This window comes from Herpailurus yagouaroundi, unplaced genomic scaffold, assembly GCF_014898765.1.
Source record: "Herpailurus yagouaroundi ecotype Mexico unplaced genomic scaffold, PumYag 387, whole genome shotgun sequence".
NCBI classification, from domain to species: Eukaryota; Metazoa; Chordata; class Mammalia; order Carnivora; family Felidae; genus Herpailurus; species Herpailurus yagouaroundi.
The window spans coordinates 111,640-133,923 of NW_024412604.1; the positions used below are offsets into that span (position 1 = coordinate 111,640).

The 22,284-nt window shown below is 42.9% G+C and overlaps 1 protein-coding gene across 3 annotated transcripts in view; it reads right to left on the reverse strand.

Annotated features, from left to right (window-relative positions):
- The window catches only part of ALDH1L1 (aldehyde dehydrogenase 1 family member L1), a 128,048-nt gene that overhangs the window by 62,167 nt on the left and 43,597 nt on the right, over positions 1 to 22,284 (reverse strand). For all 3 annotated transcript variants that reach the window (XM_040463289.1, XM_040463288.1, XM_040463290.1), the window contains exons 8-9: positions 21,500 to 21,625; positions 18,230 to 18,321 (exon numbers count right to left, since the gene is read on the reverse strand). In XM_040463289.1, coding sequence (XP_040319223.1) covers positions 18,230 to 18,321; positions 21,500 to 21,625 — 218 coding nt within the window. The remainder of the gene's footprint in view (positions 1 to 18,229; positions 18,322 to 21,499; positions 21,626 to 22,284) is intronic.

The following is a 22,284-nucleotide window of genomic DNA, read 5'->3' on the forward strand; positions in this document are numbered from 1 at the left end:
TAATGGGAGAGTACTGCCAAAGTGCTGGAGAGAAAGAGAAAGAGTGGAAACAGTCACAACGGACTGAATAAGAATCTGTTTCCCAAAACCACTGACAGTGAGAAAGAAGAGGGTTTCAATACCATTAGGACTCTAAATAGGGGAGTGCAGAGTCGGAAATTCTGGAGCTCAATACCCAGTGGTGTTCTGGTGAGGAAACAAGGTGAGTCCCCAGAAGCAGGCTGCGAGGTCCAAGGGGCCCATGGACCACATGGGGAAAAGCCCTTCCCCTGCATGGAGGTCATCTTGTAGAAGCCATATTGACTCTCCATAGGCAAAGGTCCCAGCAGACCCCGGAGAACAGCCACATTTGCTGATATTAGAACAAAGACACCAGAGTGTGGTAAAACCTGGCACCAGCTGTGTATTGTGATTTACCATAATCTCCAAACCTTTGCTGCTGTGTGATCCCACGAACTTTTTCATGGGCAAGCCAGCACTCAGCCATTGCTCAGCAAGACCCTCCCCCAGAGGGTCAGACTGGGTCCAAGCTGCAGGGTTCTCAGAAATGATGGATTTGGAAACATAGCCTCATCTGAGATAAAATTTGGGAGGGAGGTGCTGCCTCACAGGTTGATGGCTTGAACATGGACATTGTAGAAGTGGGGCATGGACAGAAGCCTAAGACAAAAAGAGGGGTGCTTGATTGCAGGTCAGTGAGAGCAGAGTTCCTGTGCCAGAAACTAGAAAACTGGGTGACACCATTTTCACCTCTCCCACAGGCTCATACACATGCTCACACACCAGAGCCATCCACCCCAGGAAGCTAAGCAGCACCATCTAGTGGAGAATAGAGCTGTAACACCAAGCCCTGCCCAGCTGCACCCACCACTCACACACCCTAGAGGACCACCACGTCTCTCCACCTGCTTAGTGTATGAACTATTGCGTGCTTCATAGTTTCAGTTCTGGGGAAACTGGATGTAATTCCATTCAGCTTTCATTCTGTTTGCTGGTTCATCTATTCAGGGTTTTTTGGTTTTTTTTTTTTGCTTTTGTTTAAATTGTTTTTTATTCCTCTTTTTCTCCTTTCTTTTCTTGTATAGAGAAAGAGAAAATTTTGTCTTTATTTTTCTTTTTTGAAAAAATTTTAATTCTTTTTGCTACTTTTTTTGTAAATTTATTCTATTTCGCTTTCTTTATTTCATTTAATTCTATTTTATTGCAGATAATTTTTAAAGTTTTTAAACTTTTTATTACATTTTTTTCTTTTCTTTCCCTTTCTTTTCTATCCTACCAAACTCCTTTCAACAATCAGACCAAACACACCTAGGATCTAACTCCTTTTTAAATTTTTTCTGTTGTTTTAATTTCTTAGTTTTTAATCTTTATTTTATAAATTATTTGTATTTATCCAAATGACAAAACAAAGGAATTCACCCCCCCCCCCAAAGAACAGGAAGAATTGACAGTCAGGGTTTTAAATCAACACAGATACAAGCAAGATGTCTGAAATAGAATTTAGAACCATCATAGCAAGAATACTAGCAGGGGTTGAAAAAAGCATAGAATCCCTTTCTGTGGAGATAAAAGAAGTAAAATCTAATCAGGATGAAATAAAAAATGCTATAGCTGAGATGCAATCCTTTTTTTTTTTAATTAAAAAATTTTTTCAATGTTTATTTTTTGCAGAGAGAGAGAGAGAGAGAGAGAGAGAGAGAGAGAGAGAGAGAGCCAGGGCAGGGGAGGGGCATAGAGAGAGGGAGACAGAGAATCCAAAGAACTGTGAGATCATGACCTGAGCTGAAGTTGGACGCTCAACCAACTGAGCCACCCAAGTGCCCCAGAAGATACAATTTTGAATGGATGCCACAGCAGCAAGGTTGGACGAAGCAGAACAGTGAATCAGTGATATAGAAGACAAAATTATGGAGAATGAAACAGAAAAAAAGACGGAAACTAAGGGAAAGAGCGTGGTACAAGAATTAGAGAACTCATTTATTAAAAAGGAATAACACCTGAATCATAGGAGTCCCACTGAGGGGCAGATTACAAAATACCTGACCAGTATTCCTAAAAATTGTTAACATCATCGAAATCAAAGCAAGTCTGAGAAATTATCACAGTCTAGAGGAGACCTAATGACTAAATGTAATGCAGCATCCCAATGGGGTACTGGGACAGTACACAGAGACATTACACAGAAAAATAAGGAAATCTGAATAAAGTAGATGAATTTTAATGATCAATAATGTAGCAATATTGGATCACTGATTGTGACAAATGTACCATACTAATGAAGGATGTTAATAATGAGGTGACTAGATATGGAGTATGTGGGAATGCTCTGTATTATCTTCACAAAGTTTTGGAAATCTAAAACTATTATAAAATAAAAAGTTTATGAAAAATAATAGTCCTCTACTACTTTGTGATGAGTAAATGGGACAATTCATAAATAATAGTTAAATGTAGTTTTATTACTTTTATTTATTATTATTATTATTATTATTATTTACTGTCTACTTAGAGTTTATTTTCCACTTGGTACAAGGCACACATGCTTACAGAATGTCAGGAAGGCTTGTGTGTGGCTTGGATAGTAAAGAGTGGGGTTCTCTCAACTTCCTTTTTGGTGTTTTGCTGTTTCAATATAAAAGATCCCAACTGCTTTTGCTTGCTGCAGCCTGCCTATCTGAAGGGAGGGAGGCAAGGGGCTCTGATGAGCCATGTGCTTCCTGAAGCCTGGTGGCTGGTGGTGGCCACTCAGGACTGGAGCCCAGTGTAGGCATTGCCAAGCTGGCCACACAGCTGCTTCCTAATGGTTTCCAGAGCCAAGTCACACATCATTATGCTACTGGTAGCCTGAGGAGATTCTGAGAATTCTGGGGACTCCAACACTGTAGTCATGAATGGGAGAGTGGACTTCCTGAAAAAAAAAGCTTGGCCACCTTGGTCAGCCTTGGGGAGAAAGGGATGGTGAGGGATGGCTTCCCCAAGATACTCTGCACTTCCACAGGAGCTGTTACTGAAAATGGAACCCAGGCGGTGCATACCACCTTGATCACATCTGATCTTATATGATCTTGGAAGATAAGCAGGGTCAGGCCTGGTTAGTACTTGAATGAGAGACTAGTGTAATTTTAATTGTCTGTTTACTTTGTCTTCCCCAAAGCACTTACAGTCTTGGAATTATATCTGTTTTGTCCCCTACTAAAATCATAACTCCAGCACAATGCCTACTAAGTGCTCAATTTGTTGATGCCACTAATGAATACATGACCTCACATTGTGGTTCTCATTAACACAAATTCTGAGCCACAACCTCCATCCTCCACTTCTAGCAGGTATTTGAGTTTTCTGAGCTCCAAAGAGGACCTTACATTTGTTTTTGATATATTTCATCTGGTTGCAAGGGGACAAGAGTCCAGCTCCACAAAGGGTCTTTACACCCTGATTTTTCAGCCAGTGTGTTCCCATCCTCCCAGCTTTACTGCATTCCTAAGAGGTATCAGTTGCCTATACAGCACACATAAGTAGCAGTGTTGAATAGCCTAGTGTAAAGGACAGAGCCAAGAACACACAAGTGAGCTTTGGGCAGATGCTGGTATCTATTATTGTATATGCTTTCGGTAGTATTATTCATTCTGTGGTGGATCTTTAATTCTTAATTCTGCATTTTGGATGTAAGAACGCCAAGGTATTTTTTTTTCATAAGCCTGTTGCAGTCCAGCTCTCACAGTGAGATGTGTGTTTTCCCTCTGCTTCTCCAGAATCCCTTTTCATTCTCCTCTATCTTGTGTCCTAGCAGGCTAGATTTCGTGGACTATATTAAAGTCATTTATACTGTAAAGTCACTCACCTTTGGACCTCTGGTTTTATTTGGCCAATAGAAGATTTTGGTAGGAGACTGGAGGTTAAGAAGAAAGAGATTACAGTATTTATCCTCTTGCTTCCTCACTGCTGGCCCACAGGTTGGGAGGACTGTGTTTCTATTCCAATGGTCACAGCTCCTATCATGAAACCCTCTCTAAAGCTGCAAACTGCCAGGTTCCTTCTTCTTGCCTCTGTAGGCTCAGCGTCTCAACTCTTGTGAGTCTCAAGGTGCCATGACATTCTTTATTGATCCTCCCTGTCCCAACCCTTGTATATAGACCCCTCATTAAACTCTCTTAAATTGTCCATCTATATTGTGCCATCTGTGTCCTGTGGGACCTTGGCTAACACACTGGGTCTCTGATAGCTCCTAAGCTGCCTGCCTAGAGACACTGCTCAAAGAAGAAATGAGGAAGAGCTTAAGTTTGTTGCTTCTGATTTTTTGTTGTGTTGTTCTTGTCTTTTCTGTTGTTGTTATTGCTTCTGTTCTTAATGCTGTATTTAAGAAGCATGGCAAAGAGTCCCACAAGCTCCTTGGTCCACAAATTGAATAAAATACTTTGTCTCCTTTTCATTATTCTCTTTCTTTTACTCTTTCTCTTCTCTGTCCTCTTTCCTCTCTTTCTCCTCCTCCTCTGCCTCATCCTGTCCCTTCTTCTTATTTTTGAATTAGGATATTTCCCAGTATTCCATCCCAGAATCACAGACCAAACTCAGATAGTTCAGGAAAATAAGGTCATTAGTTGAGCATTAGGAGAATCTGGCTCATTAGTTGGGTTTCTGTCCCCAACAAGAGGATCTGTGTGTGGATGGAAAAGTTGGAAGCAGAATCAAAGGTAAAGAATCAGAGTTCTTAATGCTCTTGAAGTAACATCAAGAAAATGACAGAATAGAAAGACCCAGATCCTTCTTCCTCCCAAAGAAACACTAACTCAGTAATACATGAGCCAATCCCCTTTGTGAGAAATCCAGAGAAAACCAGTTAAAAGGCTCCTATACCTCTGACAAGTGTAAAACCAGCTGCATTGAAGCCATTAGGAAATTTGTGCCACCCTCTTGCCATACTGTCTGTCCCCTGGTACAGCACTATGTGATAGGGAGGAAATTCCAAGCTCCCAGCTTCTTACTGGGGAGGGAAAGACAAGCATGGACCACATGTCCAATGTTCTGATCTTTCAGGAGAGCTGCTCAAGGGTCTGGTTTCTGTCTTACCAGTCTCAGAGTACTGATGGGACCTGGCATATTCCAGGTGCCTGGCAACCATTGGAAAACAAAACATCTGGGCGATGTGCTGCTGCTCCAGAGGATCCATGGTACAGGAGCCAAAGGCTAACACAGCTCAGCAGCCTCTCCTCCCTCAAGGGGGATGAGAAGAGTGGAATGTGGAATATGCATCCAGTATTCTAACTTTGGGGGGTTACTCAATGGGCTGGTCTCTGTCTAGTCTGACTTAGGGTAGTGACAGGACCCAAAATACTCTAGATGCCTGAAGTCTGTTAGGAACAAAAAAAGAGCTGGGCATCATTCTACTTCATAGAACTTGTGATACAACAGACAGACACCAGAGGGAGCAAAAGATTATGAGCTCCTGAACAAACAAACCAAGAAACACCCAGCAAGTTCCTCAAATTAGAAATTTACATATACAAGTCCAAAGAAGATACATCCACAGAAAATGTTTGAGAGGCCTCCAGGATCTCTTGCCAGGCTTATGCGTAAAGATCTTTCCCTGTACAAAGTCAGTCTGTAAAGACTTGGAGGGGTGGTTATTTTTTCAAATGCACAAATACAAACCCAAAGTTACAAGAAACATGAAGAAATCACCCCATCAAAGGAATAAAATAAAACTCCATAAATTGGCCCTGAAGAAAGAGATGTATGAATTACCTGACAATGAATTCACAATAACCATCATAAAGATGCTCAACAAACTCAGGAAGATAATATATGAATAAAATGAGAATTCTGCAAGGAGATAGAAAATATAAAAAAAGAACCAAGCAGAAATTTGGGGGCTGAAGAATGCAATGACTAAAGTGAACAATTCACCAGAAGCGTTCAACAAAAGACTGGATCAAGCAGAAGAAAGAATCTGTGAACTTGTAGACAGGTCATCTGAAATGATCAAGCCTGTGAAGCAAAAAGAAAAATTATAAAAAGGGAGAAGAAAGACTAAAAGGCTTATGGGAGACCATCAATGGACCAATATATACATTATGAGAATTTCAGAAGAAAGAGAAAAAGGGAAGAAAGGTTATTTTTTTAAAAAATAATGGCCAGTGATGCCTGGGTGGCTCTGTTGGTTGAGTGTCCAAATTCAGCTCAGGTCATGATTTCGTTGTTGACGAGTTCAAGCCCCACATCTGACTCTGTGCTGACAGCTCAGAGCCTGGAGCCTGCTTTAGATTCTGTGTCTTCCTCTCTCTCTATCCCTCCCCTGTTCATGCTTTGTCTCCCTCTGTCTAAATAAACATTTAAAAAATAATAATAATGGACAGAAATGTCCCAAATCTAGGGAAAGATTCAGACATATTTAAATCCAAATAATTTCCAAATAAGATGAACTAAATGGACTACCAATAAGAGCCAAAGTATGGAGAGAGCCCAAATGTCCATCAATGGATGAATGGATAAAGAAGATGTGGTATATATACACAATGGAGTATTACTTGGCAATCAAAAAGAATGAAATCTTAACCATTTGCAACTACATGGAGGGAAGTAGAGGATATTATGATAAGTGAAATTAGTCAGAGAAAAACAAATATCATATGACTTCCCTCATATGGGGGCTTTAAGATACAAAACAGATGAACATAAGGGAAGGGAAACAAAAATAATATAAAAACAGGAAGGGAGACAAAACATAAGAGACTCTTAAATATGGAGAACAGAGGGTTACTGGAGGAGTTGTGAGAGGAGGGATGGGCTAAATGGGTAAGGGGCATTAAGGATTCTATTCCTGAAATCACTTTTGCACTATATGCCAACTAACTTGGATGTACATTCTAAAAATAAATTTAAAAAAAAGATGAACTAAATGAAGTCCATACAAAGCATTATAATCAAATTGTCAAAAGTCAAATCCAAAGAGAAAATTTGGAAAGCAGAAATAAAAAAGCAATTTGTTACATACAAGGGGACCTCCATAACAGTCTCAGTAGATTTCTAGCAAGAACATTACAGGACAGCAAGGAGTATTTATTTCAAAGTACTAAAAGAAAAAGAAACTGCCAACCAAGAATACTAAATCCACAAAAACTGTCCTTTAAACATTAAGAAGAGACATTTCCCTAAAAAACAAAAGCTAAGGAAGTGCATCACCAAGATACCTTCGTTACAAGAAATGCTAAAGGGAGTCCTTCCAGGTTAAGTTAAAAGATGCTAAAGAACAACATGAAAGCATATGGAGATATAAAGCTCACTGGTAAAGGTAAGTATATGGACAAATACAGAACATTGTAATACTGTAACAGTACATAAACAACTTTAAATTCTGGAACAGAAATTAAAGGACAAAATAATGTTTTAAAACTATATGTTAATGGACACAATATAAAAAGATGTAAGTTATAATATCAATAACGAAGTGTGAGGGGGAGAGGTAAAATAGTGGAATTTTTGTATAAAATTAAACTTAAGTTGTTATCAGCTTAAAATAGAATGTTTTATATAAACCCCATGGTAACCAAAGAAAATACTTATGGAAGATACACAAAAGAAAATGAGAAAAATCAAAGCATTTCGCTACAAAAAAAAAAAATCAATAAAACACAAGAAGAGAGGACAAAAGAGACAAAAGAGCTACAAGACATAAATCAATTCTTAAAAATGGTAATAGTAGGAGCGCCTGGGTGGCTCAGTCAGTTAAGTGTCCGACTTCAGCTCAGATCATGATCTCACAGCTTGTGGGTTCAAGCCCCACATTGGGCTATGTGCTGACAGCTCAGAGCCTGGAGCTGCTTCAGATTCTGTGTCTCCCTCTTTCTCTCTGTCCCTCCCCCACTCATGCTCTGTCTCTCTTTCTCAAAAATAAAGAAACATTAAAAAAAATTAATGAAAATGGTAATAGTAGTCCTTCTCTATCAATAATTACCTCAAGTGAAAATGGATTAAACTTCCTAATCAAAAGATAGAGTGGCTGAATGGATTTTAAAAAAAGATAAAACAAGATACAACAATATGCTGTCTAGAAGAGACTCACTTCATGTTCAAGGACACACATAGGCTGAAAGTGAAAGAATGGAAAAAAGGTAGTCTGTGAAAATGGTAACTAAAGGAGAGCAAAGGTGGCTATACTTGTATTAACAGAATCAATTTTAAGGCAAAAACTATCACAAGAGAAAAGGAGGGACATGATATAATGATAGAAGGCCCAATTCACCAGGAAGATATAATAATTATAAATATATATGAATTCAACATCAGGCCACTTAAATTTATAAAGCAAACATTAACAAAACAGAAGAAATAGAATCACAAGACATCGAGGGAAGATGGTGGCGTAGGAGGACGCTGGGCTCACCGCACATCCTGCTGATCACTTAGATTCCACCTACACCTGCCTAAATAACCCAGAAAACCATCAGAAGACTAGCAGAATGGAGTCTCCAGAGCCAAGCACAGACGAGAAGCCACAGAAGAGGGTAGGAAGGGCGGTGAGGCAGTGCGCGCTACACGGACTGGCAGGAGGGAACCGGGGCAGAGGGGCGGCCCGCCGGCCAAGCAGAGCCCCCGAGTCTGGCTGGCAAAAGCAGAGGGGTCGGACGGAGTGTGTTCAGACAGCAAGCGGGACTTGACATCTGGAAGGTTATAAGCTAACAGCTCTTCTCAGAGAATGGGAGGGTTGGAGGACAACAGGAGGGAGAGTTGTTGAGCCCTGGAGGACAGAGCTCAGCTTGGCGGGGAACAAAGGTGCTCACCAGCACCATCTCACTCGCCCATCCCTCAGCCAAAATCCCAAAGGGAATGAGTTCCTGCCAGGGAACTTGCTTGCACCGCGCCCCCAATGCTGTGCTTCTGCGGATCCACCCCTCCAGAGGCAGGTCTGACTCCCTCCCACACCCACAGGGCCCCTCCTGAAGCAGATCATGGAAGAAGAAGTGAGCTGAGCCTGCCCCTCCTGCCCCCGTGCACCATGCTGATCCACCCCAGCTAATAGGCCAGATCCCCACCCCACAAGTCTGGCAGTGTGCAAGTAGCCCAGATGGGCCATGCCACCCCACAGTGAATCCTGCCTCTAAGAGAGGGGAAGAGAAGGCACACACCAGTCTGACTATGGCCCCAGCAGTGGGCTGGGAGCAGACATGAGGTCTGACTGCGGCCCCGCCCACCAACGCAAGTTATTCAGGACAGCACAGGGGAAGTGCCCTGAAGGTCCTCACCATTCCAGGGACTATCCAAAATGACAAAACGGAAGAATTCCCCTCAAAATCGCCCAGGAAATAACAACAGCTAACGAACTGATAAAAAACGATTTAAACAATATAACAGAAAGTGAATTTAGAATAATAGTCATAAAATTAATCGCTGGGCTTGAAAACAGTATAAAGGACAGCAGAGAATCTATTGCTACAGAGATCAAGGGACTAAGGAACAGCCAGGAGGAGCTAAAAAATGCTATCAATGAGCTGCAAAATAAAATGGAGACAACCACAGCTCGATTTAAGAGGCAGAGGAGAGAATACATGAACTAGAAGATAAAATTATGGAAAAAGAAGAAGCTAAGAAAAAGAGAGAGAAAAAAAATCCAGGAGTATGAGGGGAAAATTAGAGAACTAAGTGATGCACTAAAGAGAAATAATATACTCATAATTGGTATTCCAGAGGAGGAAGAGACAAAGGAAGGTGCTGAAGGTGTACTTGAAGAAATAATAGCTGAGAACTTCCCTGATGTGGGGAAGGAAACAGGCATTGAAATCCAAGAGGCACAGAGAACTCGTTCAGACGTAACTTGAATTGATCTGCACAACATATCATAGTGAAACTGGCAAAATACAAGGATAAAGAGAAAATTCTGAAAGCAGCTAGAGATAAACGTGCTCTAACATATAAAGGGAGACCTATAAGACTCCTGACCGATCTCTCTACTGAAACTTACCAGGCCAGAAAGGAATGGCAGGAGATCTTCAATGTGATGAACAGGAAAAATATGCAGCCAAGAATCCTTTATCCAGCAAGTCTGTCATTTAGAATAGAAGGAGATATAAAGGTCTTCCCAAACAAACAAAAACTGAAGGAGTTCGTCACCACTAAACCAGCCCTACAAGAGATCCTAAGGGGGACCCTGTGAGACAAAGTACCAGAGACATCGCTACAAGCATGAAACCTACAGACATCACAATGACTCTAACCCATATCTTTCTATAATAACACTGAATGTAAATGGACTAAATGCGCCAACCAAAAGACATAGGGTATCAGAATGGATAAAAAAACAAGACCCATCTATTTGCTGTCTACAAGAGACTCATTTTAGACCTGAGGACACCTTCAGATTGAGAGTGAGGGGATGGAGAACTATTTATCATTCCACTGGAAGTCAAAAGAAAGCTGGAGTACCATACTTATATCAGACAAACTAGACTTTAAATTAAAGGCTGTAACAAGAGATGAAGAAGGGCATAATATAATAATCACAGGGTCTATCCATCAGGAAGAGCTAACAATTATAAATGTCTATGCGCCGAATACTGGAGCCCCCAAATATATAAAACAATTACTCATAAACATAAGCAACCTTATTGATAAGAATGTGGTAATTTCAGGGGACTTTAACACTCCACTTACAGAAATGGATAGATCATCTAGACACACGGTCAATAAAGAAACAAGGGCCCTGAATGAGACATTGGATCAGATGGACTTGACAGATATATTTAGAACTCTGCATCCCAAAGCAACAGAATATACTTTCTTCTCAAGTGCACATGGAACATTCTCCAAGATAGATCACATACTGGGTCACCAAACAGCCCTTCATAAGTTTACAAGAATTGAAATCATACCATGCATACTTTCAGACCACAATGCTATGCAGCTTGAAATCAACCACAGGAAAAAGTCTGGAAAACCTCCAAAAACATGGAGGTTAAAGAACGCCCTACTAACGAATGAGTGGGTCAACCAGGCAATTAGAGAAGAAATTAAAAAAAAATGGAAACAAACAAAAATGAAAAGACAACAATCCAACCGCTTTGGGATGCAGCGAAGGCAGTCCTGAGAGGAAAATACATTGCAATCCAGGCCTATCTCAAGAAACAAGAAAAATCCCAAATACAAAATCTAACAGCACACCTAAAGGAAATAGAAGCAGAACAGCAAAGATAGCCTAAACCCAGCAGAAGAAGAGAAATAATAAAGATCAGAGCAGAAATAAACAATATAGGATCTAAAAAAACTGTAGAGCAGATCAACGAAACCAAGAGTTGGTTTTTTGAAAACATAAACAAAATTGATAAATCTCTAGCCAGGCTTCTCAGAAAGAAAAGGGAGATGACCCAAATAGATGAAATCATGAATGAAAATGGAATTATGACAACCAATCCCTCAGAGATACAAGCAATTATCAGGGAATACTATGAAAAATTATATGCCAACAAACTGGACAACCTGGAAGAAATGGACAAATTCCTAAACACCGACACGCTTCCAAGACTAAATCAGGAGGAAATAGAAAGCTTGAACAGACCCATAACCAGCAAAGAAATTGAATCAGTCATCAAAAATCTCCCAACAAATAAGAGTCCAGGACCAGATGGCTTCCCAGGGGAGTTCTACCAGACGTTGAAAGCAGAGATAATACCTATCCTTCTCAAGCTATTCCAAAAAATAGAAAGGGAAAGAAAACTTCCAGACTCATTCTATGAAGCCAGTATTACTTTGATTCCTAAACCAGACAGAGACCCAGTAAAAAAAAGGGAACTACAGGCCAATATCCTTCATGAATATGGATGCAAAAATTCTCAATAAGATACTAGCAAATCGAATTCAATGGCATATAAAAAGAATTATTCACCATGACCAAGTGGGATTCATTCCTGGGCTGCAGGGCTGGTTCAACATTCGCAAATCAATCAATGTGACACATCACGTTAATAAAAGAAAAGATAAGAACCATATGATCCTGTCAATCGATGCAGAAAAGGCCCTTGACAAAATTCAGCAAGGTTTCTTAATAAAAACCCTCGAGAGTTCAAAAAAGAAAGAAAGAAAGAAAGAAAGAAAGAAAGAAAGGTCAACCAGGAATTTAGAGAAGAAATTAAAAACTATGTGGAAACAAATGAAAATGAAAAGACAACAATCCAAACGCTTTGGGATGCAGCGAAAGCAGTCTGGAGAGGAAAATACATTGCAATCCAGGCCTATCTCAACAAACAAGAAAAATCCCAAATACAAAATCTAACAGCATACCTAAAGGAACTAGAAGCAGAATAGCATAGACACCCCAAAACCAGCAGAATAAGAGAAATAATAAAGATCAGAACAGAAATAAACAACAGAGAATCTAAAAAAACTGTAGAGCAGATCAATGAAACCAAGAGTCGGGCTTTTGAAAAAATAAACAAAATTGATAAACCTCTAGTCAGGCCTCTCAAAAAGAAAAGGGAGAAGACCCAAATAGATAAAGTCATGAAGGAAAATGGAATTATTACAACCAATCCCTCAGAAATACAAGCAATTATCAGGGAATACTATGAAAAATTATATGCCAACAAACTGGACAACCTGGAAGAAATGGACAAATTCCTTAGCACCCACACACTTCCAAAACTCAAACAGGAAGAAACAGAATATTTGAACAGACCCATAACTAGCAAAGAAATTGAATCAGTTATCACAAATCTCCCAATAAATAAGAGTCTAAGACCAGATGGCTTCTCTGGGGGATTCTGCCAGACATTTAAAGCAGAAATAATACCTATCCTTCTCAAGCTGTTCCCAAAAATAGAAAGGGAAAGAAAACTTCCAGACTCATTCTATGAAGCCAACATTACTTTGATTCCCAAACCAGACAAAGACCCACCAAAAAAAGAGAACTACAGGTCAATATCCCTGATGAATATGGATGCAAAAATTCTCAACAAAATACTAGCAAATCGAATTCAACAGTGTAAAAAAAGAATTATTCACCATGATCAAGTGGGATTCATTCCTGGGATGCAGGGCTGGTTCAATCTTTGCAAATCAATCAATGTGATACATCACATTAATAAAAGAAAAGATAACAACTATATGATCCTGTCAATCGATGCAAAAAAAAGCATTTGACAAAATTCAGCATACTTTCTCAATAAAAATGCTTGAGAAAGTCAGAATGAAAGGAACATACTTAAACATCATAAAAGCCATTTATGAAAAGCCCACAGCTAATATCATCCTCAATGGGGAAAAACTGAGAGCTTTCCCCCTGAGATCAGGAACATGACAGGGATGTCCACTCTCACCGCTGTTGTTTAACATAGAGTTGGAAGTTCTAGCATCAGCAATCAGAGAACAAAAGGAAATCAAAGGCATCAAAATTGGCATGGATGAACTCAAGCTTTCACTTTTTGCAGATGACATGATATTATACATGGAAAACCCAATAGGCTCCACCAAAAGTCTGCTAGAACTGATACGTGAATTCAGCAAAATCTCAGGACACAAAATTAATGTACAGAAATCAGTTGCATTCTTATACACTAACAATGAAGCAACAGAAAGAGAATAAAAGAAACTTATCCCATTCACAATTGCACCAAGAATCACAAACTACCTAGGAATAAACCTAACCAAAGATGGAAAAGATCTGTATGCTGAAAACTATAGAAAGCTTATGAAGGAAATTGAAGAAGATACAAAGAAATGGAAAAACATTCTGCGCTCATGGATTGGAAGAATACATTGTTAAAATGTCAATGCTACCCAAAGCAATCTACACATTCAATGCAATCCCAATCAAAATTGCACCAGCATTCTTCTCAAACCTAGAACAAGCCATCCTAAAAATTGTATAGAACCACAAAAGGCCCCGAAGAGCCAAAGTAATATTGAAGAAGAGGACCAAAGTGGGAAGCATCACAATCCCAGACTTTAGCCTCTACTACAAAGCTGTAATCATCAAGACAGCATGGTATTGGCACAAAAACAGACACATAGACCAATGGAACAGAAGACAGACTCCAGAATTGGACCCACAAAAGTATGGCCAACTAATCTTTGACAAAGCAGGAAAGAATATCCAAGGGAAAAAAATACAGTCTCTTTAACAAGTGTTACTGGGAGAACTGGACAGCCACATGCAGAAGGTTGAAACTAGATACTGTCTCACACCATTCACAAAAATAAACTCAAAATGGGTGAAGGAGCTGAATGTGAGACAGGAAACCATCAAAACCCTAGAGGAGAAAGCAGGAAAAAACCTCTCTGACCTCAGCTGCAGCAATTTCTTACTCGACACATCTCCAAAGGCAAGGGAATTAAAAGCAAAAGTGAACTATTGGGACCTCATGAAGATAAAACGCTTCTGCACTGCAAAGGAAACAATCAACAAGACTAAAAGCCAACCAAGAAATGGGAAAAGATATTTGCAAATGACATATCGGACAAAGAGCTAATATCCAAAATCTATAAATAGCTCACCAAACTCCACACCCGAAAAACAAATAATCCAGTGAAGAAATGGGCAGAGGACATGAATAGACACTTCTCTAAAGAAGACATCCAGATGGCCAACAGGCACATGAAAAGATGCTCAAAGTCACTCCTCATCAGGGAAATACAAATCAAAACCACACTGAGATACCACGTCCCCCCAATCAGAGTGGCTAAAATGAACAAATCAGGAGACTATAGATGCTGGAGAGGATGTGGAGAAACGGGAACCCTCTTGCACTGTTGGTGAGATTGCAAACTGATGCAGCCACTCTGGAAAGCAGTGTGGAAGTTCCTCAAAAAATTAAAAATAGATCTACCCTATGACCCAGCAATAGCACTGCTAGGAATTTACCCAAGGGATGCAGTAGCACTGATGCATAGGGGCACTTGTACCCCAATGTTTACAGCAGCACTTTCAACAATAGTCAAATTATGGAAAGAGCCTAAATGTCCACCAACTGACGAATGGATAAAGAAAATGTGGTTCATATATACACAATGGAATACTACTTGGCAACGAGAAAGAATGAAATATGGCCTTTTGTAGCAACGTGGATGGAACTGGAGAGTGTTATGCTAAGTGAAGTAAGTCATACAGAGAAAGATACCGTATGTTTTCACTCCTATGTGGATCCTGAGAAACTTAACAGAAGACCATGGGGGAGGGGAAGGGGAAAAAGTTATAGAGAGGGAAGGAGGCAAACCATCAGAGACTCTTAAGAACTTAGAATAAACTGAGGGTTTTGGGGGGTGGAAAGGAGGTGAAAGTGGTGATGAGCACTGAGGAGGGCACCTTTTGGGATGAGCACTGGGTGTTGTATGGAAACCAATGTGACAATAAATTTCATATTTAAAAAAAAAACGACTCTTTGGCTGATTATCAGTCTGTCTCCTCCCTCAGCTCTTATAAAAAAAAAAATTGTGGAGTGCCTAGGTGGCTCAGTCCGTTAAGCGTCCGAGTTTGGTTCAGGTCATGAACTCACTGCTGGTGAGTTTGAGCCCCACATCGGGTCTGTGCTGACAGCTCACAGTCTGGAGCCTGATTTGGATTCTGTGTCTGTCTCTCTTCCCCTCCCCTGCCCAAGCTCTGTCTCTATCTCAATCTCTTTCAAATATAAATAAGCATTTAAAAATTTTTTTAAATTTGTTAAGAATGTAGAATTCATATGTTTTTTATCATAATAAAAACAAAAGGATATATGGTCTGAAGTATTCTCAAAACAAAAAGTCAGCTTTATCTTCATCCTCCATCAACCTCAGCTCAGAAGCTCTAGACAGCCCTGGGTTGTCCTCAGGACATCATTTTCTCAGATGTCTGATTCTTCTTCTGAGCATAATAAAAACCATTGATTTTATAATTCATACTCACCACCCACACAATTCAGAGTGAGGTATAAGACACCTGTAGTGCCCAAGGTTTCCAAGCACAGAGGCTCAATTCAGCTTTTATATGTGTGGTAGGTTGAAAAACTGTCCACAAGACTCCCCACCCCCCTTCTGTAGTCCCAGCCTTGAGATGTGACTGCAGCACCTGCCATTGGGAGATGGTGTCCATTTCCTTAATAGGGTCAACTCCATGACTTGATTTGGCTGATACATGTAGTGGATATGATGTGCTCACTTGAACCTTCTGCTTCCTAGGCCCCTACCATGACCATATGAACAAACCTGCACTGGACCTCTGATGGCACTGGCCATCCTGGACCAGCCACCCCTCCAGCTGACCTGGTAACTGACTGAAAATACATGAGTCCAGCCGACATCAGTCTGGCCCAAATCAACTGAGCCCAGCCCAAACTGTTGACCCACAGAACCACGACCCTAAAAAGTAGTGGTGTTTTAAGCCACTATGTTTTGGGAAGCTTTGATACACTGCAAAAATTAACAGGTAAAATATGTACCCCTAATTCTCATTATCTCATAGTTGCTCTTCTGAATCAAACCCTCCCCAAAACCTTCCCTAGGTGGATGGCATGCAACTCCTTCTCAAATACTATTTACATGATGTTTTTTAAAAACAATTTTAAAATAAAGGAGAGGCCTGTTGTCAGGATGACTGGGCATTACTCAATTCAGCCTTGGGTGGACTTTTCAATTGGGTCAGACAGCAGCTGCATTCTTGGCTCACCCCAGAGTGCAGAGGTTAGTCTCCTCCCTGTTTTTTTCCAAAGGTCTTGGAAACATGTAAGTCTTCCCTTGTGTTCAGGGGGACTAGAGTTCACACATCCTTTTTCATCCTGGATCCCTTTCCTTATCAGTGCCTCCTCTGATCAGCACTGCTCACTCTACAGCCCTACCAAGGGAACCAAAATGCAGAGGGCTGTTGAGTGTTTCTCTGACATTCTCCTGCACACCTTATCAATATCACAGCTTTGCTTAATTTCCCATGTGAATTTTTCTCTACTTGAGTGAGCTCCACAGAGTTTCCTTTGCACCTTCAAGTACAAGAATCCTCTCCCCACATGTGGTATACATCTCCGCTTCTGCCTTCACAGCACCCACTTCTCCTGCTTCTACCAATAGCACTGACACTTTCCAAGGAAACAACTTTCTCCTCCCTTTCCAGAGATGTGGGTTGAATGTAGTCCTTTCAACCCTTGATGCTGGAGGTAGGCACATGACCCAGCTTTGGCCAATCAGAGCATGCCTGCTCCTGGCCAGCGATTGGTTCTTATTGGGGCACATGACTCCACCAGCACCTATCAAATTCAAGTCTAGGACTTGTGTGGAGACTGCCATGAGAACAACCACCTTTTCACTGGGAATGCTGATAACACAAGAAATTAGAACAGAACTACTGTGCAGGCAATGTGTCACTATGAGGAGAAATCCTCCCCCGAAATGAAGCAACAGACAATGACAATGTTAACGATGTAATTTGAGTGTTTGGAGTAACCAGCCCTGCCTAAAGAAAGCTACCATGGAACGTTTGACTTGGTTGTTCTTTTTTGTTTAAACCAGACTGAACTAAGTTACTGTTGCTTGCAAACAAAGATGTTCTACCATATCCACATTCGTCCCTTTATACAAATTAGAACTTACTGCTGTTAAATGGAAAGCAGGACGATACATATGAGGTTGAAGAATGGGTAACCTACTCTGTGGTGATCTCTAGCTGCCCATTTTCTTTCCCTACACACCTTGGCTTTCACTGGAGGGAGTTGGGGCTTGTAGCAGTTTTAAAACAGAGTCACACAGTCTTTGATCCTCCTCCCACTGAGGCCTGGGTCTCAGTGCCCAGCCCTTGCCCTCAAATCTGGTCAGGCCTGTGACTGCTGAAAACAATCAGGTCAGTGGCATTGATGTCATGTGTCCCCCAGGCTGGGTCCACATCTACCTTGTTTCCTGGCATCAGCACTCTCAGAGCCACAAGCCACCACTTACAAGTCCAAATCCCAAAGCAGCCACTTTGGGGCCTCAACACATAGGTACCTGGTTGGCAGTAACACCTCAGCAGCCACCAGCCCTCCAGGCCCATGCACCAGGCATGACAGAGAGAGACTAGCTTGGAGGAAGATATCCCTGCCTGTCTCTTCCAGCTGCTACTACCAGCCCACTCACCCACTGCCATTCAAGATGATCCCCTGAGGCCTGCACATGCAGGTCTTTTATGAATCCCTGACCTGAATGATCCAAAGCATAAGAAATGATGGTTTTTTCCTGCTACTGAGTCTTGGCATTGCTTGTGACACGGCCATTGACACCCAGAGCCAGACCTCTCCAATCCCAGCCTTACCTCACTACATCCACTGATGCAGCCCCTGACTTGAAGAAATCAGTGGAGTCTTCCACCTCAAGGACACTGGGGAGAATCCGTTTCCAGGCACTCTGAAAAACAGGCATGGTGAGAATAGGGCTCCCTGGGGAACCAGGGGCATGTGTCTTCTGGGTGAGAGCAGCCCCTGCTGTGGGCTTGTCCCACCTGCTGCCAGACTGGGCTCTGTCCACTCCATGGTGCTGCTGCTCCCAGGCTCCTGGAGTGACTGTGTCCTTGGGGAAGTAGGAGCCCAGGGAGCTCAGCTGTCCTCAGCTCCTTTGGGATCCCTACACCATTTCAGTGCAGCAGGAAGAGTATACATACAGAGCTCAGGGCTTGGCTGTGCACCAGCTGCTCCCCAGCCCCCTTCACACCCAGCCTCACCTTGGTGCTCTCATCCGGGTGAGGTTCCCAGAGTGATCCTGGTGTTTGGGTGTGTTGCAGTGTAGAAAGGAAAGAAAAGTGGGTGGGAGTTCTGAGGGTGAAAACAAGGTACTTTCATGGGGTTCAGGAGGCCTGGGTCTTTTTCTCACAGACAGGCTAGGTGGTTCTGTGCCCATCTGTCCCACGGCCTGCAAAAGTCAGCAGTGCCCACCAGCCAGCCTTGTGGGTGAGTGTGGAAAGGCCAGTGTGAATGAGCAACACCATCCAGAATTCTAAGAAGGCTGTCCAGTGGATCAGGATGGGACAATTGTTCTGTGGGTGAGCTCCCAGTCAGGCCTATGAGGACAGGAGCATCAAGATGCCTCACACTCTGCCTGAGCTTCAGACAGTGTTTGGCTGGTCACTGGGCCAGATGGAAGTGGTCAGGCCCAATTAGGACCTGGCCCAACCTCTCCCTGGTTCCTTCTTTTGTTCTTTGAAAGGTGTCATGGTTTTGCTCTTCCCATCCTCATTGTGACCATCAGCAGCCATGCTAAGCCATTCCCTGTCCCCACTTGACTACTGCCTGTCCTCCACACCTCTGCCTGGGCCCTTGCCTACCAGTGAGGTCCTTCTCTGGACCTCCAGCTCATATTTAAATCCTAAGCATCTTCCAGGACCAACTGCCATGGCCCCTCTTCCCTGAACCCTTCACTGACTGCTCTGCCTGCTCTTCAGACTCAGGTGGCCTGGGGCCACAGGTCACCTGCTGGTATGTGGACACCAGCATGATGCCTATGGGATGCACCAGCCCTCATCAGATGTGTGTGGAACCTCTGAAAGGCAGTGGACCCTAAACCCACACGGCCTGTTCACACCCTAGCTTGGCTCCTGACAAGCCATGGAGATGCAGAGAGTCTCTCAGTGCCTCTGTTTCCTCATCTGTGAAAGGATCTGATAATGGCTGTGGGGGATTCCTCACACGAGGCAGGCAGAGTACCTGATGTACAGAAAGACCACAACAATGCAAATTTTGTTCCGTTGCTAGGCTCTCTCCACCAACACCAGAGGCCCACACTGGCCTCTCCTCCCCAGCCATTTCTGCTCCACCCCAGTCACCTCCAGACCATGCATTCTGAAAGAGCCAGTCCAGCTAGGACCAACAGGTGTAATAATAATGATGCCAAGGATGACCAAGAGGCCATGTGGCATAGCATGATAGTGGTGGAAGCCAGGAATTCAGGCCCACCAGCTGGGCTCCATGCCTAGGCCTGCGCTCATCTCTTGTGACCCCACCTTGGGCCTCAGGCTCCTCTGCTGGGAGCTGAAAGTAATAGAAACACCTACTTCATAGTTGTTACAGTAATTAAACACACTACTGTTCCTGAAGTGATTGGAACACTGCTGCACAGTGTACACACTCTGCAAGCACGTGCTTCTTTTGATGACCCTTAGGCTCCCTGCTCATGTTTACTGAGGTCCTTATAGGTGCTGTTAAACTGCCTGTTTCCATGTGTGTTCTCTCCTCTACCACTCACAACACCCATGGATATGCAGTTTATTCAAGTGCACAGATGAAGGACACAGTCACAACAGCTTTTGACTCAGGCCTAGCTCTACACACACAACCTTACCTCACCCCAAGGGCCACTCAGCTTTAAGCCCCAGAAGGCTAGTTTGTCCAGCTGGCCCTGTAACTCCAGGGCAAGTACAGGGCTGGGGCCAGAGCAGCTCCTCCAAAATATTTTTGAATGAACAGGCTTCTCTCTCTCTCTCTCTCTCTCTCTCTCTCTCTCTCTCTCTCTGTCTCTCTTTACAGACATTCAGAAAGTTCAGCTTTCTACTGAGGAAGTGCTTGGTGCCCTCTGGAGCAGAGTAAGCTTCTCGTGTCCTTTCCCTGCTGGGTACTGTCTTTAGCACTTGTCATCAACACCCACAGTCACCACTGTGGCTGCTGACTGGCCCATGTCCTCTCATCCAGCCCTCCTTCCCCCAGAATTCTCTCCACTCAGGTCTCAGGTCAAACCCTCCCCTTCTCTTGCCCAAGGAAGCCTGCCCTGGTTATTCCTTCTAAAGTTGTCCCCCAGCCTCCAAGGACCTTGTTCCCATCAACCTGCTATTTCACTCTTGGCCTGAAATTATCTGTTCATTTGTTTGGCTGTTCATTGGCTGTTTTCCCCATGGAAACGGACACTTCATGACAAGTGCTGGCTTAGCACTCAGCATTTGATAGGAGCTCATATGTATTTCTTAAGTCATTGATTACATGGTTGAACAAGTGAATGCTTGAAAATTCATCCACAGCCTTCATTCATAAAGGTTAAATACCATCCATACTATGCCTTCCAGGGAGAAGGAAGTGGGCAGAGGGAGCAGGAAGGACCAGGAACAAGTCTGGGAGGTGACCACTGACTGGGCTTGCAGTGGAAGGGACTGAGTCTCAGAGAGTGAAGTGCTCTCCTGCATCATCCATGACTGCTGTACTGGAGTGCCTGACTATGACACCGGGCTGGTCACAGTGCAAGAGGCTCCCTCTCAGGGAGCTTTTCTGGAAGGTTACACTGCACACATTCTCATCAAAGGGCCATGGATTTGGCACCAACCTTTTCCACCTATTCCAGGGGCTTCTTCATCTGTCCACTCTTGACAGTGAGTCCCTAGAAGAGTCAGACCCAGTTGGCCAAATCCCAGTGTCCCAGTGACAGAGGAAAAGAGCAAGGGGGCATCAGAAAGTCCCAAGACATGATATAACCAACACGGTGCCCAGGGTCAGCACATACATCTACAGAGGGTGTGCACATCCAACTCCAGGGAGTGTGAGTCAAAAAACACAGATGCAGTGCACAACCTGCAAAACCAGACAGAATCCCTGAAGGGGGCTTTTACCTGCACAGTCTCTGCCATGACCAGTTCTGCCTCTGTCAGCTCAAGGACACTGCTGTCTGCTCCGCTGAAGAAGCGTGAGGCTGGGATCATCCTGCCATCCTCCAGCTGGATGTTCTTCACCAGAAGCTGAAAAAAGAAGGCTTCACAGTACCTGTGGTTGTCTGCATGGCAGGGAAGAGAGCAATTCCACACGGAGCACTGTGCTGGGCTCCCCACACACTTCGTCTCCAACCCTCACCACAAGAAAGGTACAAGATTAATGAGGAGGGACGTTCACAGTGGAGACACTGTTCTTCCAGGAACACAGAGGAAACTGTAGAGCTCACTTCTCCGTCACCCACCCCCCTTCTCACTTCTTTTTAAGTGTAATGATTTTATTATTTCCATAAAAATGCCTACTTATTAGACAAAAGTAATTCAAGCACTACTCGGAATATGAATCAAGAAAACAACTAGGGGCGCCTGGGTGGCTCAGTCAGTTAAGCATCCAACTCCAGCTCAGGTCATGATCTTATGATTTGTGAGTTTGGGCCCCACATTGGACTCTGAGCTGACAGCTTGGAGCCTGGAGCCTGCTTCAGATTCTGTGTCTCCCCCTCTCTCTCTCTGCCCCTTCCCTACTTGTGCGCGCACTCTCTCTCTCTCAAAAATAAACAAACATTAAAAAAAAAAAAGAGGGGTGCCTGGGTGGCGCAGTCGGTTAAGCGTCCGATTTCAGCCAGGTCACGATCTCGCGGTCTGTGAGTTCGAGCCCCGCGTCAGGCTCTGGGCTGATGGCTCAGAGC